At 50.1% G+C, this 19,844-nt stretch overlaps 1 protein-coding gene across 11 annotated transcripts in view; it reads left to right on the forward strand.

Moving 5' to 3' along the window:
- Positions 1 to 19,844, forward strand: part of CELF2 (CUGBP Elav-like family member 2) — a 607,444-nt gene that overhangs the window by 532,145 nt on the left and 55,455 nt on the right. For all 11 annotated transcript variants that reach the window (XM_059183789.1, XM_059183788.1, XM_059183786.1 and 8 more), the window contains 3 exons: positions 1,755 to 1,803; positions 10,047 to 10,181; positions 18,375 to 18,454. In XM_059183789.1, the coding sequence (XP_059039772.1) occupies positions 1,755 to 1,803; positions 10,047 to 10,181; positions 18,375 to 18,454 (264 nt within the window). The remainder of the gene's footprint in view (positions 1 to 1,754; positions 1,804 to 10,046; positions 10,182 to 18,374; positions 18,455 to 19,844) is intronic.

A 19,844-nucleotide genomic window follows, 5' to 3' on the forward strand; every position in this document is an offset into this window, starting at 1 on the left:
GGTCTAGCAAAGCACTTCTCACACGGCTCCTGGCACTGTTGGCACATCAACCACCCCCCAGACACACCGAGCACCCGAAGGGCCTGAGATTCTTCCCTGGGCCTCATCCTCCAGTTTCTAGCCTAGAGCCTGAGACCCAAGTGGGTGCTTCACCCCTCTGTGCTGAGTGGGTGGGCTAAGGCCGGCTAGAGGGATAGCCCCTCAGGGATGCAGCCCATCTTCCCCAAGCATTAGCGTAGGACAGAGCTCACCTTCCCCAGCCCAAACCAGGCCTTTCCACGTTTTACTTCACTCTGCTTTTTAGGAATAAATGCCAATCTTTTCTGAAAAGATTGAAAAGTATCCTCTCTGAAACAATACTTGCTGACCCGTGTCGTTCTAGTCTCTCCTACACAAACTGAATGTGTTAATAGAGCAGGAATCCGAACAGACCCCACGTGTTAAGGCCTGTGTCCTGTGCACGAGAGCATCTTGCCTTTTAGAACAGACAAGGCAGCCCGGAATTATTCAGCCCCTCATCCCCTCATAGTACTGCCTCTTTGCTGTTCCCCTCGTGTTTTGAAGACCCTGCCAGGCACTAACTCCACATACCCCTGATTGCCTGATGATAATTTCCCATTATTTAAGTGCCGGAGCCAAGTACCATTCTGCTTTCCTTTAAATTGGATAAAACCCAGAGCTGGGGCTTGCAAGTGCTGGCAGTCCACTGGGGGGATTAGAGGTTCAGCGAGAACAGGACCCATTTGAACAAAAGCATTTGCACAGCCAGTGATTCCATCTAAACCAGGGCTCTGAGGTTCCTCGGGATCTGGTGAAGTAGGAAGTGCGAGGACCTTTGAGCGTGATTGGAGGAATTTATTTTCATTGGAAATGGTGGTCGCATTCAGCACTCGGTGGATCGCACGCGACAGTGAGGTGGGCATTGTGTAAAGAGCCACAGAGCGCTGGGGCACCGCGACTCAGGATCTCGGCGCTGTTTTGTCCCAAGGTACTCCTGCCCCTGCACATGGACCGAGCAGACCCAATTGCAAGATCCGTGCCTCCTGCCCTTCCTCCCCCGCCCCCCCACCCCCACCATCCCTTTAGTAGCTCCGCATTCCTGGGTCAGAATTGGTGTTTGAAGAACGTACATAATCGCGCCTCAATCAGTCAACCGCTAGACCTTCAAATTACCCATGACCGTGAGATCTAAAAAAGATCATGCAGCAGAGCGCACAGCCACCAGCAAAACAGAGACCATCTGCATTGACATGTGTGACATACTACATACAGAGTAACAGTAGCTCACTTTTCTCAGCGTGTCCTGTGCACTGTTCACAACACCCCCTTCATGCCCTTTGCGCATTCCGTTCCTGCCGTGCCGGTGTCACCTCTGTTGCACCGATAAGGAAACTGAGTCTCAGGGAAGTTAGGATACTCGCCCGAGATCACATGGCAGTGATGACGAACGGCAGGGCCAAACCTGCCCGTCTGATGCGGGCAGAAACTCTGCTGAGTGTCCAAACCGGGTTGCAAGCTCAGGTCCGGCTGCAAAGCCCAGTCCTGTGCCACGGGGCCCAGTGACACAAAGGGTTCTGTTCCCGAACGCCGCAGCAGGCTGCATTTTCACAGGGTTACGTTTGACGGAGAGAGATCCTGTTATTACTGATGTGTCCTCGGAGCAGGACGAGGTCTCGCGCGGGCGAGTGCGGGGTTTCGGAGACCTGCGCACAGTTGTTCAATCTGCCTTTACTGTCTCGCTTTTGTGTTTTTAGATGCATCATCCCATCCAGATGAAACCTGCAGATAGTGAAAAGTCCAACGGTAGGTGGTGACCGACTGTCTCGTGTACTGCTGTCTGTCTGTGTCAATGAGGAAGTCAGCGGGGGAGGGAGGCGCCGGCCTCACGTGCCTCCGCTCCGGGAGAGGCAGGGGAGCTGCTCCTGGGGTTTGCCCTGCACCTGGAGGCTGCAGAAGTTCGCTCTCCCGCCTCGTAGGTCTCTGGTGTCGAGATGTGTGAAGACGTTACGGGAAATGGTTTTCTGTGCCCCTCTGTTCAGGGCTTGCTTTGTGTGGTGACTCGGTGGCCTTTGCCTCTAGTTGGTCGCCCGCCCACAGACCATGCAGCCCAGGAAACCCAACAGGGAGGAAGGACCTCAGGGTGTGCAGAGCAGAGGAGGGGGAACGGGCTCGCCCACCAGGAACCCCGCTCTCCGGTGTGTTCCTCCCTGGCACTCTCCTCTAAGTTGTACCGATGCATTTGCATCCGAATTCATTCAGAATTCAGCCAGCTGATTACTGAAACGGATGCTCAGTGCTAACATATGCATGGGACACGGTCTGTGAAATCATTGAGACGCACCTTTCCGTGACGCGGAAGGGCCAACAGCCACTTTGTCTCCCCCAACTTGCTGCTTCCCTCTATATCCGTCTTCTGTCCCCGTTTTGTTCTTTGAATGCACTGAAGTGTGTGTTCAAGGAATCTTCTACCTTCTCAGACCGCGGCACGTCTCCGTCCCCCCAGACCAACATAATCAGCACTGTTTGCTCCCACAGGCAGGTTTGCAGCTCATTAATTAGTAATCAGGGCAGAAGCCATGCACTCAGAGATCTGCATATCTGCAAATGTAAATTATGATTGGGGTCTAACTCTCTCCACAAGGTACTTTCTGCTAATTGCAGCGCGTCCCATTTTCTGGCTTCTTCACAGACTCGGAAGTTGGGAAGTAAATTCCAAGTCATGGCGTGGTGCCACCAGCCCCCCGGTGGTCTACAGGGACCCGACTTGGGTGCCCGCCTCCCACCCCCACCCCGACTTCTCTGCCACCGCCCCTCTGACAGTCTGTTCCCTCCTTCCTGTACTGTGTACCCCAAACCCTGCATCCAGAATTCAGCAGTTACCCTGTGATGACTTCCTGTGCCCCAGGCCTGTTGCCTGGGGCTGGGCTGGGCTGGGCTGTGGCCCCAGGTCTAAAGCAGAATAAGGGAAAAGACTGCAGAGACACTGTCCTGACCCCCACAGAACGTACTGACGTTGAGTCTGCTGATCTGACGGTCACTTAACGACTGAACTTGGATCTCCTCGTTCATGAGTGGGAGGGATGGTCACTACCCCATAGGTTGGCTTTTTTTTTTTTTTTTTTTCAATTTAAAGACTCAACGTAAGATACAACAGTGTTTTGCAAATGGTACACCACTGCTTCTATAAAATAAGGGTTATTGTTACCTCCCAGATTTTTCTCTGGCTCCGCACTGAGAGAGTCGACAGGTGGAAGACCAGGTGCCCATGCTGACTCCTGAGCCTTTTACCCCAGAAGTGCACATTTACAGTCCATTCTGTTCCTCCTGGGAGAGAGGGGTTGTGTATTTGGGGGATGAACCCTGTCTGAAGGTCATCTGGGAGCTCCTGGCCCCTAAGACATGCTCCCTTTCCTTTGGACCCTGAATTCTCTAGCCTGTCTCAGGACAAGGGCTGCGAAGGAAGCTTTGTCTTATTTCTGAACCTTACGTCACCGTTATAGAAGCAGGATGAAGGGGAGAACACGGCTGGAAACGTTTGACCTGACATACCCAGGTTGTGGGACCATGAAAGGGTTTCTTCTTCTGCATTTGCTGCTCTATGGACACAATGCCTGACTCAGAGAATCCATTCCCTAGGCTAGCTGCCTGGACGTCACATCTTGTTCCCAGGGTCGGTTCTGGACGCTGAGGCCGATGTCCGCTCCGGGTTCAGAACCACAGCAACAGAGTAGGACTGCTGTCAGCCAGCCATTTTGCACAATCTCAGAAGCCAAAGCAGGATTAAACACTGTTTCACTAAGACACGAAGTTACTTGAAAACACCGCTGTCCAGGAAGCAGCTCAGGGTACCCGGGAAAAGCTATTTCAAGGAGCCCAGACTTGACCCCTGACCCTGCACGTGTTAGCTGGGTCCTTGGGCAGGTCCTGTGACCTAACCCAGCCCCTGTATCTCTGGCTGTGAGAGGGGCTGCGTGGTCCACAGTCTGAACTCGTGTAATGCCCAACTTTCAGGGTGGCTCTGGGAGCACACGAGTTGACATCTGCAAAGAGCTTCACGTGATACCCGGCCCTTAGTAAATGTCCACTCTGCCGGGTCGTCCACGCACGTGTGGCTGGTTGAGGCAGCTGTGCTCCTGCATTTTGAGCAGTCGAGGCTCCCTTTCATCGCAAGGCATAGCTCTGTACACACGAAGGGAAAAACCACCTCTGTAAACCGTCTCGTTGGGCCAGATCTTCCTTTGCTTTGCGGAGCGACCTTCACTTTCTGCATTTCAGTGCGGGGGTGGGGGGGTGGTTCAAAAAGTATCAGCAGATGGAAAGCGCCCTTTAACGCATTTTTCTTCATGGAGGTGCAAAGCCTATGCCGAGCATTGCGAAGACTGAGCGGGCTTCAGGGTTCTCCTCGGACCTGGCCGAGGAATCAGGAGCGTCGCATCATTTTCTAAAGCAAGTGTTAAAAGGTGCAAGTCCTTTCTGATTTCACATGGCAGTTTTGACAGGTAAGCGTAGTTTCCAAAGCTCAGAGAGCACAAAGATTTCTTTGGCCCAGATGCTCTCGGTAGCTCCTGGAGTTGTGAAAGGGAGATAACGAGCTCTAATTGCACCTTTATTGAGTTTGCTGACATTTACGGATGGCACAAAGGACTCATCACAGTTTAGACAGTTACCATCTTCATTATCAGTGTGTTCGGCTCTCGGAAACTTTGTATTTGCTGAGCAAGAAAGGGCTGCTAATCACGGATTAATTAGTGATGGACAGATGAATTCCAGAAAGCAATCACTCTTGGAAGCCCTTTTGTCCATCTAGAGATTCTGACGAAGAGAACCTCCATGGCAAGCCCAGACCTGCTGGGCTTCCCTCGGATCTGCCGTGCCCTTCAGGATTTTCCTGCATGGGCTTTCCAGATCTCCAGGCCTCCTAGAGCCTGCTCTCTTAATTGGCTCTGATTTAAGCTGCAGTCTCTAGCATCTTTCTGCAAACTCACAGCATTTTACTTCTGCCCTGGTGCTTCTAACTGTGGCAGGTGTTCAAAGAAGAAGAAGAAGAAAAAAATCCCATTCTGGATCAGCAGTAAAGTGCTGAGGTCTTTAGGAAGAACACAGTGAATAAATACCCAAAGCTCAGATTCCAAGTTGTCTTGCCATGCTTACACCACGTACTCTCGGTAGCGGCAAGGCCAGAGGCTTGAGGAGGCATGGGTTCCAGATGGCAACATACCCTCGTGCAGACAGGGCCACCATCGTTCATTCTGTGTACATGGGAGGGCCTCTTTTCCAGCTTTGTTTGCTGTGCAGAAAAAGGTACCAGCTATGCAAGATGGAAAAGTAAAGTCAGTTGCCGGATCTGAAGTCAGTCTGGCAGTGAGTGCTAAGAAAACCGCAGAGGTCACCTTCGGTTCTGGGCCTGGGGGTCTCAGCAACCAGCCAGTACAAACCAGTGTTCACTCTTGGGTCATGCCCCTGCTTGAGAGAGTTGGTGTTTTTGTTTTGTTTTGCTCTACTTTGCTTTAGTTGACGCTGTAGACAGAGCATAAATGCCCCTGCTTTAACCCTCCGACCTAACAGCTTGTCGGCGCTGCTTGGAGCCCCACGTCCAGAAATGCCAAGTAAGCCCTCTCTTCCCAAGGCCTCCCAGACCCCTGGCGTACGTGCCCTGAGTTCAGAGCTCGTGGGTCCAGATGACGGAACATGGTCGGGGAGCTCGGAGGCCTGCAACCCTCCGCCAAAGATGGGGTTCATGGGCACCCCCATTCTCTCACCTTCAGAGGCACTCGACGAGGAAGAAATAATTTTGAAATTCGGAGTGGAGAGACTCACGGATTTGGAGGCAGTAATTAAATGCCATATGTTAGCACTAACACATTGAAAAGTTGTTAATTAATTCAGGCCGCCCTGAATCCAGGTGTGACTTTGACAGATTGTACACCAGGGCATTCGCACAGACTCACAATTAGGGGTTTTTCAGAAACGAAGTTTCTATTCCCCGAACTTAGAAAAGTCCCCACTTAAAACTTAAAATGTTAACCCTTTCCCACACCACGGAAGGACAACTTGAAATGGTCACTGGTTGTGGGATAGCTTCACGTCCCTTCGTAACAGGTGATGGGGTCAAGCCCACCTGTACGGCGCACGGTGTGAAAGGTGTCCTCCCTCGGCCAGTTGTCAGGTAGCCTTAAAGAAAGTAGACTTTTCCCCTGCAGGACAGGGACCTAGTCTTTCCTTCCTTTTTTTTTTTTTTTAAATTCCCGTAAAGCACTTAACACAATACTATAGACACAGTATGCTCCTTTAAGCAATCCACATTCCTGTGGACTGGAAACCAAAGTGAGCCGCTGCCTGCCTATGGACACGGAGGAATAAACCCCACCAAGAAATTCATCAAAAATCGATGGAAAGTTCAGTGAACGCAGGATAATTATGTTTGTTTAAAATGCTGACAAAGCCGCCTAGGGATCCTCAGGCTGGGAATGCCAGGACTAAGTTCTACAGAAAAGTTTTCACCGGGAAAATTTGAGGGGGGAAGAAAGCAGAGAGTGAGCGGTTCTCTGCATTTGCCCTTTAAAGCATACAGGGTCCCAGCTGTCAGGACCACGGGGGACTAGGGCGGTCGAGGGATTGCAAACATCCAGCTTCCCTGACGGGGCGCGTGCACGGGAGGGCATCAGCATGTCGGAGAGCGTCTGGATGGTGTAGGTTTCCGTTCTATTTCCTTAGCGACAGTTTGGTAATGAAGAGAGCATTCTCTTCCCTCTCCTGACCCGGGTTTAGCCGGCGGGATGCCTCGGAAGCCAGGGTTTGTTGGCAGATGGCTTCCAGTTCTTACTACACATCTTAGGAAAAAATCATTCTTCTGTTTACTCGGGAGCTGCTCACTGTGCTTATACCAGCATCCGCTGGAGCCCTGTGCCATCGTGATAGGTTTCCCAGTGAAACCAAGGACTCCCTGGGAATTTATCATTTGCTTCTGTTTGAAAGAACCAAAAGGGGATCCTTTGGGATAAGAAGAAATTCAGCAGAATTTTTTTTTTTTTTTCACTCTCAAGATCCCAGCCACAGCTTCCTCCCGTAAAAGTCCCAGGGATGGTGAGGGGCACAGGGGGAGGTCACGACTGCGACTCGAAGTTTGCCGCTCCCTGCGCGACCATGTTCAGTCCATCCCTTCCCATCGGGGGGGATGCTGTGTTCCCTCTGGGCCACCGCGTCCCCCTGGTGGTCCCAGTGCTGGTGAGCACAGATGCTTCCTTCCACCACTTTTCCGTAGATCTCTGGAAGCTCACCTACACGGATGGGCGAGAAAAGAGCTTCAGTGTAAGATTGTTTCATCTAAGGGAGGAAGCCAGGTCCTCACCAGCTTCCCCCAATGACTCCGTTGCCCACATCCACTCCGATGAGGCTTAACCCAGGGTGTTCCTGTCCTGACACCTTGGGCCCCTCTCGACGGGAGCAGCAGGAAATGATGCCTGTGGTGCCGAAACCTGGCTGCTTTCCTCGGTCCGTCCCACCGTGCGCTGCCCCCACGCATCTCCCAGGCTCGCCCTTGCTCCTTGAAGTCCAGCTTAGATGCCGCATCCTCCTCTGCCAAGCCTTTCTCCAGCTCTTGGCGCACGATCCGTAACTCATGGTGTTACGGCGTCGCAGCTTCCACCCGGGTTCCTCAGACCCTTCCCCCGCCCCCCGCCCCGGTTTCTCTGCGCTGACTCAGGAGCTGCTGAGGGCAGAGTGCAGCTGGAGGGTGGGATTCTGGGCTTCAGCATTTCTGCCCCACCCCCAAGTACTTCAGTCACCCCAGCCATGTAGCAGGGCCCCCCTCTCTTTGCTCCTTAAGAAGGACATCAAGGAAAGAGAAGAATTTAAACCCATTTTGTGGGTGACCAGACCAAGGTCCGCAGAAGTCCTCTCACTCCCCAGGGTCACGCATCAACGAGGTGGCAGGGCTGGGACCAGGCAGGTCTCCTGACCCGGCCCTGCTGCTGTCCACTGGAGGCTTCCTCTCCCTCCTCTGCTCTCCTAGGAAACGTCACAGGAGACAGGACAGGAGCCAGGAGTGGGACAGCAGGTGTGGTCCAGGCTAGGACCCCCCCTTGCTGAGTGACCCCAGGGAAGTTCTTTCCCTGTCCCACGGGGTTTGGGGGGTATCTTTTAGAAGGACAGAAAACCTCTTTCAAATCACTCCCTTCCAGTGGCTGCCCGGGGAGGGGCCTCTCAGAGCTGCACTGTCCTCTAGAAGGTCACCTGTGGCTTTTTAAATTTAAATTAGTTGCAGTTAAATCACAGTAACTATGCAGTTTCGCAGTCACACGGCTGGCCACGTTTCAAGTGCTCAGGAGCCACGCGAGGCTTCAGCTACTGCAGCGGACGTCACAGACTGATCGGTTCCCCTCCTGGACGGCGCCGCTCCAGAGGGCACCTCCCCGGGCCCCATCCCTGCTTCCCTGACCGATCCTGCCCCAACCCAGCCAGCTGGACTCATGCACCAAGAGTCCCCTCACCCTACAAAGTCTAAAATGCATTCTTGTTGTTTAAATGAAAAGGAGACTGTCCAGGGCAAGAGTAAGGGAGACAGAGATGAGAACCCATTAGAGAGCAAAGGTGAGATACGACTCACACAGCGATGGACGGCAGGGCCCTTCCCGAGCCAGCCTGGGTGAGGTGCTGCCTGGCCGGCTGCCCTTGCTTGCAGTTCTAAGAAATGGATTAAAATGCAACACAAGAAGTAATAAGCAAGACTCCTCTCCGTGGACCTCTGGAAGGGGGCTTCTCTCTCTCTCTCTCTCTCTCTTTTTTTTTTTTTTTTTTGCTCTTTCCTAAAAAAGGCTGCAAACGCTGTCCTGAAATCAGTGATAATTGAGCCTTTGAAGCTAAATGTAGGCTTCTTATCCTGAGCGCAAGCTTGTAGATTTTGAGGAAGATCTCCCAAGTCATCAGAGGCAAACCTTTCCCAGTCTTTCCCTCCTGGCCATTTCCAAGGTTGGAATTGGCGTGTGCTTGTCATGACACCTGAACTCGTTTCTGGTCCTCGAGAGTCCTGGCTCCGGTTGCCAAGAGCAGAGCGGTTGGTCTTTTCTGTTCTGGGTTCCAGCCCGAGCGTGGCGCCACCCCGGTGGGATTCTCCAGCGGCCACAGTCGCGTTCTCTCCCTACAGCGGCTTTGCTCTTCAGTCAGAAATGCAGACCATGCTTTGTCGTGGTTAGAGCTGCAGAGCCAGCGTGACAGATGGACGGACAGACCGACAGCAGGTCATTTACTAGCTCTCCAGAGAGAGGAGCATCTCCCTTATCTCCTTATTGTCTGGATCCACGGGGCCAAGCTATTTGAAATTGGGGGAGAAGGCTTTTTCCAACAAGTGCCTTATTAAAAGTTGTGTTTCCTGGGGCACCTGGGTGGTTCAGTGGTTTAAAGCCTCTGCCTTTAGCTCAGGTCATGATCCCAGGGTCCTGGGATCGAGCCCCGCATCGGGCTCTCTGCTCAGCGGGGAGCCCTGCTTCCTCCTCTCTCTCTGCCTGCCTCTCTGCCTACTTGTGATCTCTGTCAAATAAATAAATAAAATCTTTAAAAGTTGTGTTTTCTATCATGCTTCCTCTGTTCGTCCTATTTTTCTTTCCCTGGTCCTTCTTCTTTCTCGGTCATTCAAGTTAAAAGAACACCTACAGAAAAATTCAAAGGCGCATTCCCACGTATGTCTCAGCCACGGTAGCCTTGGGCCAGCGCGTGGGGCTTAACCTGTCCCCGAAGCTCTGCGAGTTTCCCAACAGGGTGGGGCGGGGTTTGGGACTTCACAGCATCTGGTGTCCTCTGAAGGTGTCGCATGGGTCAGGACGAGCTCACAGAGGAAAGCGGTGTCTAGGAAGGGCTGGGTGGGGAGAGCAGGGTGGCGGGGTTGGCTGTGGAGGAGGAAGCAGGCCCGCAAGTCGGAAGGGCTGGCCTTGGAGCGCCGCTTCCTCTCACATGAGCCCCCCCCCCGCCCCGGCTTGGTGCAGTAATGAGGCATTGATTACAAGCAAAGGGATGAGAATGGCCTTTGCTCATTCGTTATTTTTATCCCCTAGCCGTGGAAGACCGAAAATTGTTCATAGGAATGGTTTCGAAGAAATGTAACGAGAACGATATCAGGGTGATGTTTTCTCCATTCGGCCAGATAGAAGAATGCCGGATTCTCCGGGGGCCCGACGGGCTGAGTCGAGGTGAGTGGGCTGTCTATCAAGTCTCCCCGCTTACGTGCTAATTGGAACTCTGTGTCACAGTCAAGGTAGACGTAGCCACCGCACGCAGCAAGAGGTTACCCTGTAACGTGTCCCCTGCGGTCGAGTTATCCACCGTGAGCGTTTCACCGTAGCGGAAGGGATCGCCTTGTATCTCTCAGGTCGAGAAGGTCTGGAAGCCAGCGTGTTGTCTCAGGCTCTCCCGGCCAGCGGGGAAGCCGACGGGCCGCCCTGTCGTGGTACAGCCCTTCTGACCTCAAACTGAAGTACGTTTTGGGGGTGAGGGAGAGATGTGGAGGAGGAAAGAAGACATGGGTTGTTTTCATCTCGGTCTCTGGCTCCCTGCCTGTGCCCAGGAGAAACCCGACAGCGGTAGAAACCAGGGGAGGACATAGGTGTTCCCGTGTAGTGCAGAGCAGGCAGGGGCTCAGAAGAGATGGGCCCGTCTCGGGCTATCAGGGTTTTATTTTCAAGATCAGAGCTCCTGGAGGCCCGATCGGGGAAGTTCATGAAGTGGCAGAGAGGTGTCTTGGTCCAGGAGACTGTAGGCTCAGCTCTGTCACCGTGACAGGAGCAGGGGCGGTGGCTTCGAGCACTGACAGAAACCAGCAGTTTAGCACCAGCAGCGCTCCAAGGGAACTGGAAAGACCCCTCTCTCTGTGTTTTCCTCTCCTCGGACAGCGCCACACAGACCCTTCCTCAACCACTGGGAAGCGCGGTCACCGGCGCCCACCCCCGTCAGACTGTGTTTCCCAAGACGGCCCAGGAGGCTGCAGTCAGAGCGTAGGCATACAACATATTTTTCACCTCTTCTAAGAGATCCCCACGTTTGTAACGCAGAGAGGGTCTCATTCTATTCATAAGCTCATTGATGCGGTTTCCGCGGGGCTGATGAGAAACTTCTTATCGTTCCGGGGCTCTGGTTCTGGGCCAGCACTGCCGTCTCATTCCCGGTGCTGGAAGGAAAGGCCGGGCCTGACGTCTCAAAGCACTGATGTTCACCCATCTCCCTCCTTCTAGCTAACCGCAGCACCATGTGGGGAAGAACATTTGTTCTTTTGACTTTGAGACACGAAACTTCACGATGTCAGCTGCTAGAGGGGAAGGCACAGGGCACGAAGGTTTCGCGCCTACACCCGCCTCCAGAGCCCCGCACGGAGGTAGTCGAGGGAACAGTAGAAGGAGGCGGAACAGCTTCCAGCTTGCGGGGCTCGTGTTTTCTTCCGAAGGTGGTTTTAAAAGGAAGGAGGCAGGAGAGTGACACCTGGGCCGTTCCCCGAGAGTGGCCAATGTCATCATTCTGCCTCCCTGCAAACACGGGCCTCTCCCACGGCCGCCCCAGGTGGGTCCTGAGCGGGACCCTAGCCTGCAGACCCCGAGCCGTGGCTCGCCACCCACGCGGTCACCGGCGTCACCCACGGCAGCCGCCCAGGCCCGTGGCCACACAGCCCCAGGGAGATAGGAGGAAGCTGCGATCTCCACTCCGGCACACCCGCTCCCCAAGAGCTCTCCTGTCGCCTGGGGTCCTCTGACTCTGCCAGCAGTTGTGAGAGCTACCCACCCGCTCGAGGGGACCAACCCCGGGTAGAGGAGAACCCCATGGGAAAAGGCAGTGAGGCTAGACGGAAAAGCAAACACAGAAGGGACATGTGATCCTGTCTTTGCAATCCCTGTTGCACGGCCAACGCAGCAGTCCGAACCCCTCTTCTCTCCCCTTATTCTCAGCCACACGCCCGTCTGGGCAGTTTCGCCTTCCCCAAGGCATGTAGCAGGGGGACAGAACAGAAAGCAAGGCCCTTCACTTAATCGTGGTGAAATTTATAGAGCCCAGAGGTCAGTGACCCCGAGATCCAGTCCCAGGCCTTCCGAGTTCCTCGTCCTAGCTCTGTGCCTCAGTTTACCCCTTTGTGAATGGCAGCAGTCACCGTAGCTGCCCCGCTCCTGTCCCAGGGCTTGGCTTAAGAGAGACCTCGGCTCCTGCTCTGCCTCTGCGGGCCCGGGGCCCCCAGACACTCTCCCCGACTGTCCAGGGGAGACAGTAACAAGGAGCATCTTCAGCAGCTTGAGCCGACGGCGTTTCTCTGCGGATGAGATCTGCCAGGCGCCCGGGCCCGCCGGGGAGAGCAGGACGCGGCCGCGGACACGAGGGCACCAGAGAGGCCGATGTCTGCAGGAGTGTCGGGAGCATTCTCACCCGCATTTTATGCAAATGATGGCTCCGTGTAAAAAGCAGATCCTCCCTCCCCCCTTTTTTTTCCCCCTCCCCCTCCTCATCTGGGGACCTGATGAGAATTCCCTATGGCAAAAAAGGAAATACTCATTTATAACCACTTGTTCTGAAATACAAAGCTGGACAGTGGTCGGTTTTTCAAGCAGGGACTCCCGGGTACAGGGCATGGCTCCTGAATCAGTGTATTTGTGAAAAGAACAATTCTCTTTCATGCCACTATTTTGCTTTCATTAAAGAATTGCAGTTTTCAATCAAATATTAATGAGTGTCTCCCATTAGTGGCTCTGCAGATAAAGGGTGCTCAGCATTTCCCGTCTCCCTGCCTGTTGCTAGCTCAGCTGTTTGAGACACAAACAAATAAATAAAAACTAAGTGAAAAGAAAGGTGAGCTGCTCTGGAAAGCACCTTCTAATGCTAAACTGCGTATGAGCTAGTCAGGAAAAAGGTTTTGCACTCGCACCGTTTGGTCGCAAGGGAGAGGTCCAGAGCACTGGTTCACTTTCCTGGCTTTACTCCTGCCCGTTTCCGCTCCAAGAATGAAGACAAAAGAGGCGGTTCTTGGCTTTCTCCGCCACGTGTCTCCTGTCCGGTCTTCTCCGCCACGTGTCTCCTGTCCGGTCTTCTCTGCCACCTCCATGGCTTCCCTTGCTCCCTGAAGGCTGCGAAGCCAAGGTTTTCCCAGACTTGTAGGCCCACTGATGCGGAGTGGTGGGCTGCCGGGACCCACAGCTCTGGACTTTGGCTCAGAATCACCATCATTAAAACAAAAATCGTCATCTCCATATTGGCAAGAAGGAGCATTTGTAAAGTCCCATCAGGACTCTGCAAGCCCCCCAATTTGTGGCATGTTCCAGATCAGACCCCCCCCCCCCGGCCCACCCCTCGCTAGGAATTGTTATGGCTGCGCATGGACCAGCAGCTGGCCTCTACCAAGCACGTTGAAACCAGCGCTCAGCGAGCATCAGGAGTCTGACTCTCTCTATGCAATGTGCCCGCAGCTAAGCATGGATTTTCCCCTCTGGGGCCAGTAACCCATTCTGCCACCTTTTCTCATTTGGAAAACTTGGTTTGAGGTGTTTTCCAGCCCCTTCATGATACTCAGATCCTTCTGCAACAGCAGGCAAGCCTCCCAGGCCTGCCGAATGGACCTTCTTGGAGAAAGCCAGCAGGATGCCACGAGCCCATGCACAGGAAGTCAGAGGGGGCATCTGCTCTCAAAATCTAGGCTGGAAGTCTTCTCCACCAGTGAATTTATTTATCAGTGTCCCCTCAGCCTGTTGGTTTCCTAAGATGCACATGTTCTCACTTACCTGTAACCCCACAGTCAGAATGGGCTGTCTGGATGTAATCTACACGGCTTGTTTTCTGCACCCTGGCAACGACTGACTCTCCGTAACTCGGAGACCAGGAGAGAGTCTCTCTCCTTTTCCTTTCCCCGTGAAGTGTAGTCAGATCTGCACTGCCGTGTAAGGCAACTCTCTGCTTGTTTAAGAATATTCCAGCTGTGTTTACAGTGTTCCAACGTCCTCCTGCCAAAACCCTTGACAAATGAAATCGGCAGTATTTTCGGGGCTGTTGGCAAGCCCAGACTGGCTTTAGCCCTTAAATCCTCATTTGTTTCCATTATATCTGATCAGAATATCAGGACAGGGCATTTGACTTCGGAAATACGTACCTGGAGCGGACTGGGTTTTGATCAGGACGTCTTAGGCGTGCCCGCTTAGCATCTAAACAGACGTGGGAACGCGTATCAAATACCCCGGGGTTATGAACTGTATTTTGTCGTTCTGAGGGCAGTCTCTGAAGCTCCTCATGAGGGTGAGATTTCTGCAAAACAGTAAGTCGCCCTCTGCCCTCAGCCTCGGGCAGCACGGACCAGCTGTCTCTCCATGCCGGTTCCCAGTGAACTAACCCAACCCTGGGGATGGTCCATTCGCACGGTAGTTGGGAAGCTCTCGTGTGGTAGTGATAGGAACGTTTCATAAATTCTGCCACTGCTAGCAAGCTACAACAAGGAAAATTGGCTGCATTAAGAACTTTCTCTGGCACAACGAGAATTTATAAACAAGTCTTCCCTAGGCCGCAAGTGCTTTCATGCTGCCCAAGTTATTTTAAATTACCCTCCTTGTTTGGAATCTAGCAGGCTGCTGCTTCTCTTTGAAAGAAGAGGCAGAAAAGCAAGAGGCCCTGGCGTTAGACGTGCTTTTAAAAAGTCCCTTCCTTCTCTCCTTCCTTCCCCTCTCGCTCGCTCGCTCTCTGGCTTTTTCTGGCACAGACCAAGAATTCATCTCGTTCTCTCAAAACTCTCCTGCCGCTGAGAGAAAGGGTAGAACACCTGAGCGTAAGACAGCTTTTCGGTTGAGTTGACAAGTGTAATAGATGTGTTCCAGAATCTTCTCTGTGACAGGGCCACGTGCTTTCCTTAGATCCCGTCTGTAGGAGGAAATTACTTGGAGAAACCTTTCTCCAGTCAATCATTTATCTGTTTTAGCAGCAAGAAGGTGACCTCACTGAACGAGGAGGAGTTCGGTTCCTTTGGTTTCTGTGAGGAAGCTCTGACATTCTGAAAGTAGTAGAGACAATAAGTAATTGGAAGGTAAATGACAGGTTGGCCACAGTTAAGGACAGACTTTTCCTTTATTTTTTCTGCTATTATTACGTGTATGGAGAAGCTTTAAGACAATGATATACAGACTACCTTACCTAAGGAAAACAAAACAAAACAAAAAACAACAACAACAACAAAAATTTTTTTTAAAGCTTTATTTATCTTGGTACATGGGATCTTTTTGGCCCCATTCTAGTTTCTCCTGCGTTTTAGTCAGTAGCCAGAGAACTGACTACTGAGACAGGACATCCACTCGTCTAGAACAGAGGAGGGCTGACCCTGAGACATTCTAGAACGGTGGAGGGCCAACTCTACAAGGTCAGAGAAGCTGGCATCCAGTCTTCACGGAAGAAGCTCATATGACCCTATATTAGTGAAAAGCCACAGATCTGAGGCGTAATCCTAAAGCCGCCACCATGTTTTCAGTGATGGGGAAAAGAAAATTAACATCTCACCAGAGGACTAGAGCAGAAATTACGAAGGTTAACAAGCTACCCGGCCATGAAACATTGGGTTCTGAAGTTGTGGAAGTTCAGAAAGGCAGAGGGAGGGAAGCTTCCAACACGCGCCCTCCCTTTACAAACGACGGTAATTTCCTTCTTAAGTAACTGAACACCATACATAGCCCGAATTTGACAGCCCCTGACGCAACAGGTTCTCTCATCCTACACCACTGCCAATAGAGTAAAAAGGTTAAAGGAGTCATCAGATTTGTCAGATACTCTTTTTTGAGGGGATGCAGTAAGGGTTCTGTAATTCGAAACATCAGTCAAGCTTTTAATTGCAAGTTTAAGGGAGGAAAGAGCAGTCGTTCAAGTTTATAGAGATGGAATTTTATGGTTCTATTGCTAATACTTCTGAGACCTGCTAATTGCTGTATCTTTCTCACTAAGTTACTGAAAAAGTTCTCCTTGTTCTGAAATTGTGGTAAATGCATAAACTGTGCCTTATTGATTTCTGTTGACATTTTATATGTGTGTTTTTTTTTTTTAATGCATTCTTAACCTCCATTCAGAAACTTGTCAGTTTGGCACATGTTCCTGGATAATCAGAGCAAATAAAGTGAATGAAACAGCCTTCTTGACTATTAAAAGCAGAGTTAGGCCAGGCTTCACGTGATGTCAGATACCATTAGAGATGTCGTCAGGTATATTTCCATTAGAGAATTTACAAAAGCAAATAATTCCATTGTCGTCTCAAGAAACGGAAGAAGACACATCCTAGTGTTCTCGCCTCCGTTAACGATGCCGATGATAATCACAACGTTCTTGAAGGGGTATTATTCGGAGACAGACGGTAACTTTGGGGCTCTCGGATTGTAGAGCTGAGTCACAATATGGAAGCCTGTAGACGTGCTGTCCTCTGTCGCACGCTGTCACACACACACCTTCTAGATGCCTCAAAGAAGGCTCCAGATTGCTTTCCCTGACAACAGAAGCTACAGCCAGTGGAGGAGCAGGCAGTGTGTTTAAATAGTCAGCTTCACTAGCTGCTGTAATGTCAGAGAAGTGTACAAAACCGCTTGGCATTCACAGCAAGCTAGACCTCAGGCTTCTTGAGGCCAGTGTAACTGGGAAGTCAATGAGAGAGGACTCTCCCGTGTACTCAGAGTTTTGTTGTATTCAAAATTACGGCATGATGCAAAAAAAAAAAAAAAAAAAAAAAAAAAAAAAAATGCATTGACTTATTTCCATGACTGGATGTTTTTGTGCTTTGGGGATAATGGGCAGGTGTTGCTTTCTCTTATTGCTGTTTGATTAAAAGGTGCTAATACAGTATTGACTTGATAATCTCACCAGGTACTCAGGCAGAGCAAAAGAAGAAAATATATTTTATGGCTCACAAATTGATTTACATAAACCAAACAATCTGCTGGGGGGGGGTTGTTTGTTTTCTTTGTTTGGGGTTTTTTTTTTTTTTTTGGACATAGAACATTCTGTTTGGTTTACTGGCCACAGGGGCAATAATCTTGCATTGCAGATGCCAGTATCCCGCTTTCCTGCATTCACTCTGAGATGACAGCAGGCTCCCATCTCTCGGTGTTTAGATCTGCCTCATTTGGAAATCTTTTAAGTAGTAATAATAATAATGTTTTGAAGAAATTGAGTGGAACACTAAATTATTCTCTGATACCTAAGTTCAAACTGTGCAGAGCTAAAGAAGCTGAAAATCAATGCACTTTTAAAGTCATTAGAGATCATAAGTGAAATAAGTCTGCATTGCTTTAGCTAAGCTTTTAGTGTGCTGTGGTATTATTATAAAATCAGCCTGAATCTGCATTAATTTCACAGTCTTTTTCTCTAAGAAGCCCAAGGGTGCACGATGAAGAAAATGTAAATTTCAGCAGACAGTGTTTTTATTAGTGAAAAGGGCAATGAGCCATGTAGTTGGAACAGCGACCTGCACGGTGGCTAGCCCCTGCCACCAGGCACTTGGGCAGGTGCTGTGGGTTCTGGTGATTTTACGGCACAAGAAATAAAGAGCCATGGAAAGTTCAGTGGGTCTCACCGGAAGCGTTCAGAGAACTGTACATTGTCTGGTGGATGTTAAACCTGAGGTCAGATCCCGGATGCATAGCAGAAACCACAACTTGGAAAAATCCTAAAGATTTTCTACAACTTAGAAATCCAATGCAGGTTTTAAAGTTTCGCCTCATATGCGCTATTGACGATTCTGAGAGTAACAGAGCATTTGTTTTTGTTCATAATTATCACTAAACAGGTCCTGCAGGATGGGGTACATTTCTCTGCATCTGAATCACATCAGTGTATGCGTATACATGTATATGTTTTAACTACCCAGAAGAGATCAGATGTATTAATTTGCTGACATTCCGAGCCTTTGGAATTTTATTTGCTAATTGGCCTCTGGGTGTCGAGGATTTTATTATTTGCTGCTTAAAAAATCAGCACTAGAATTTGAAATCCAGAAACCTGAATGTGTGGATGCCCTGAGTCGATATGATCAGCCAAGGAGAAAAATGTAAAATAGCAACTTTTTATTTTAGAAAATGCAGACTAGATCTTGCTAATTTCAGACTCCCCGTGGCTTAAAAAAATTTAAAAAAGTGCCCAACTACGTTCCCCTCGTCTCCATTTAAAAAAATAAACTAGTCAATAAATAAATCTTTCTGCTTTGGTCAGATTAGCAAGTCAGCACTGTGAGTCAAAAGCAAACTAAGATAAAACCAAGAGAGAAGTTGTTGATTTTTATGTACTACTGAGAACAGTGGCGTCCTGTGGCAGTTCTCGTAGACTGTGTTGGTTTAACAAGCGTCCAACCCTTTTGTCTTGTTGTTTTTTGTCTTTCCTGCTCCCTGTCCCCTTGTTTCCCACAGGCTGTGCGTTTGTCACATTTTCTACAAGGGCAATGGCACAGAATGCAATCAAAGCCATGCATCAGTCTCAGACCATGGAGGTACTGTATCATCTGCCCTTTCTTTGTTTTCTTTGTGCAAATGATGGGGAATGGTAAAGCAGCTCTCTCCTGTGCGGATTGTTCAGTGACAATCACAGACGGACACTTCCACCATCTCTCCCATTCATTCATTCATCTTCATCCTCTCTCTCTCTCTCTCTCTCTTTCGCTCTCTCTCTCTCTCTCGCTCTCTGAATTTTTCCCCTAATGACTTGAAATGCATTTAGTAGAACCTTCCACGTGCTGTACATTATTTTTTTGAGCCTTTTATTGCAGGGGCCCTGGGCCCTGCCGCACAGCAGTCATGATGCGATGTAAACCACGACTCCTCCTCGGCCTCTCCAGGACCCAGCCCGTTCCTGGTCCGGGGTTGGTACAGAGTCAGCCTTAGCTGCCATCCCTCCAAATTACAGCCCCTTCTTGTGCCAGTCACGGGGCTCTTTTTAATTTTTTTTTTCCTTTTTCTGTTTTTCTTTCTTTTTTTTTTTTTCCCCTCCCTTCAATGTGGACTCAAGTTCTCTTTAGTCCAACAGAATTGTGTTTTTGCATCAAGAATGTCGGGAGAAAATTAATACCTCTCCTACATTGTTTAACCAGTGAAAATGTGAATGGACGAGAATCCCTTGAAAAATCAGATTCGTCTTTTTGAAAACAAAAACAAAAACAAAAAACGCATGATGAAAGAAACATGAAGGCTCAAATCTGGTCTCCTAATGAGAGATAGTGGCTTTGGGGGAAGATTAGATACGCCGATGTGAGTGTTTCGCCCACTCACGTAGATAGATGGCGCTGTACTTCTAGTCTGTGATTTGGGTCTGCCCTTTCAGAATTTTGCACAAAAGCATTCCAAGAGTGATATGCTGTGACTTACTCTGTACTGTCTGGTAGAATCATTTGGGAGTGCATGTTCTGTACCCTGTATATCTGTGTACGGGTGATCTTTTCTCAAGGTGGCCCTGTGGTGTTACCTGAAGTTACGTTTTCATCTTCTGGAAAGCAAAATATTTTCAATTTTATTTAATGTGCAAAACTTTCTTTACGGATCGTTTGCGCTTCTTTTTTTTTTTTTTTTTTTAACCTCCTTCTGTGGGGAGGGTTATTTTTTCTTTATTTTTTTTATTTGTTTGTTTTGTTCGTTTTTTGCAATGCTGCATCTCCCAAAGCATGCTGGGAGCTAAGTGATCATTCCACGTCATGTTTTGTGGGCAATTTTTTTTTACAGTGAGACGGAAGGTGGGTGGACCAGGGGGGCAAGGAGTGTGCATGGCCTTGTCATTAAGTGTTTCCTGTACTTTTCTGAGTTTTGATATCAGCATTGCAAAGCCTATTGTCTTTTTTGAGCTTCATTTTGACTTTGATATTCCTAACATATCTTATATAATCACTGTGT

This window comes from Mustela lutreola, chromosome 8, assembly GCF_030435805.1.
Source record: "Mustela lutreola isolate mMusLut2 chromosome 8, mMusLut2.pri, whole genome shotgun sequence".
NCBI lineage: Eukaryota > Metazoa > Chordata > Mammalia > Carnivora > Mustelidae > Mustela > Mustela lutreola.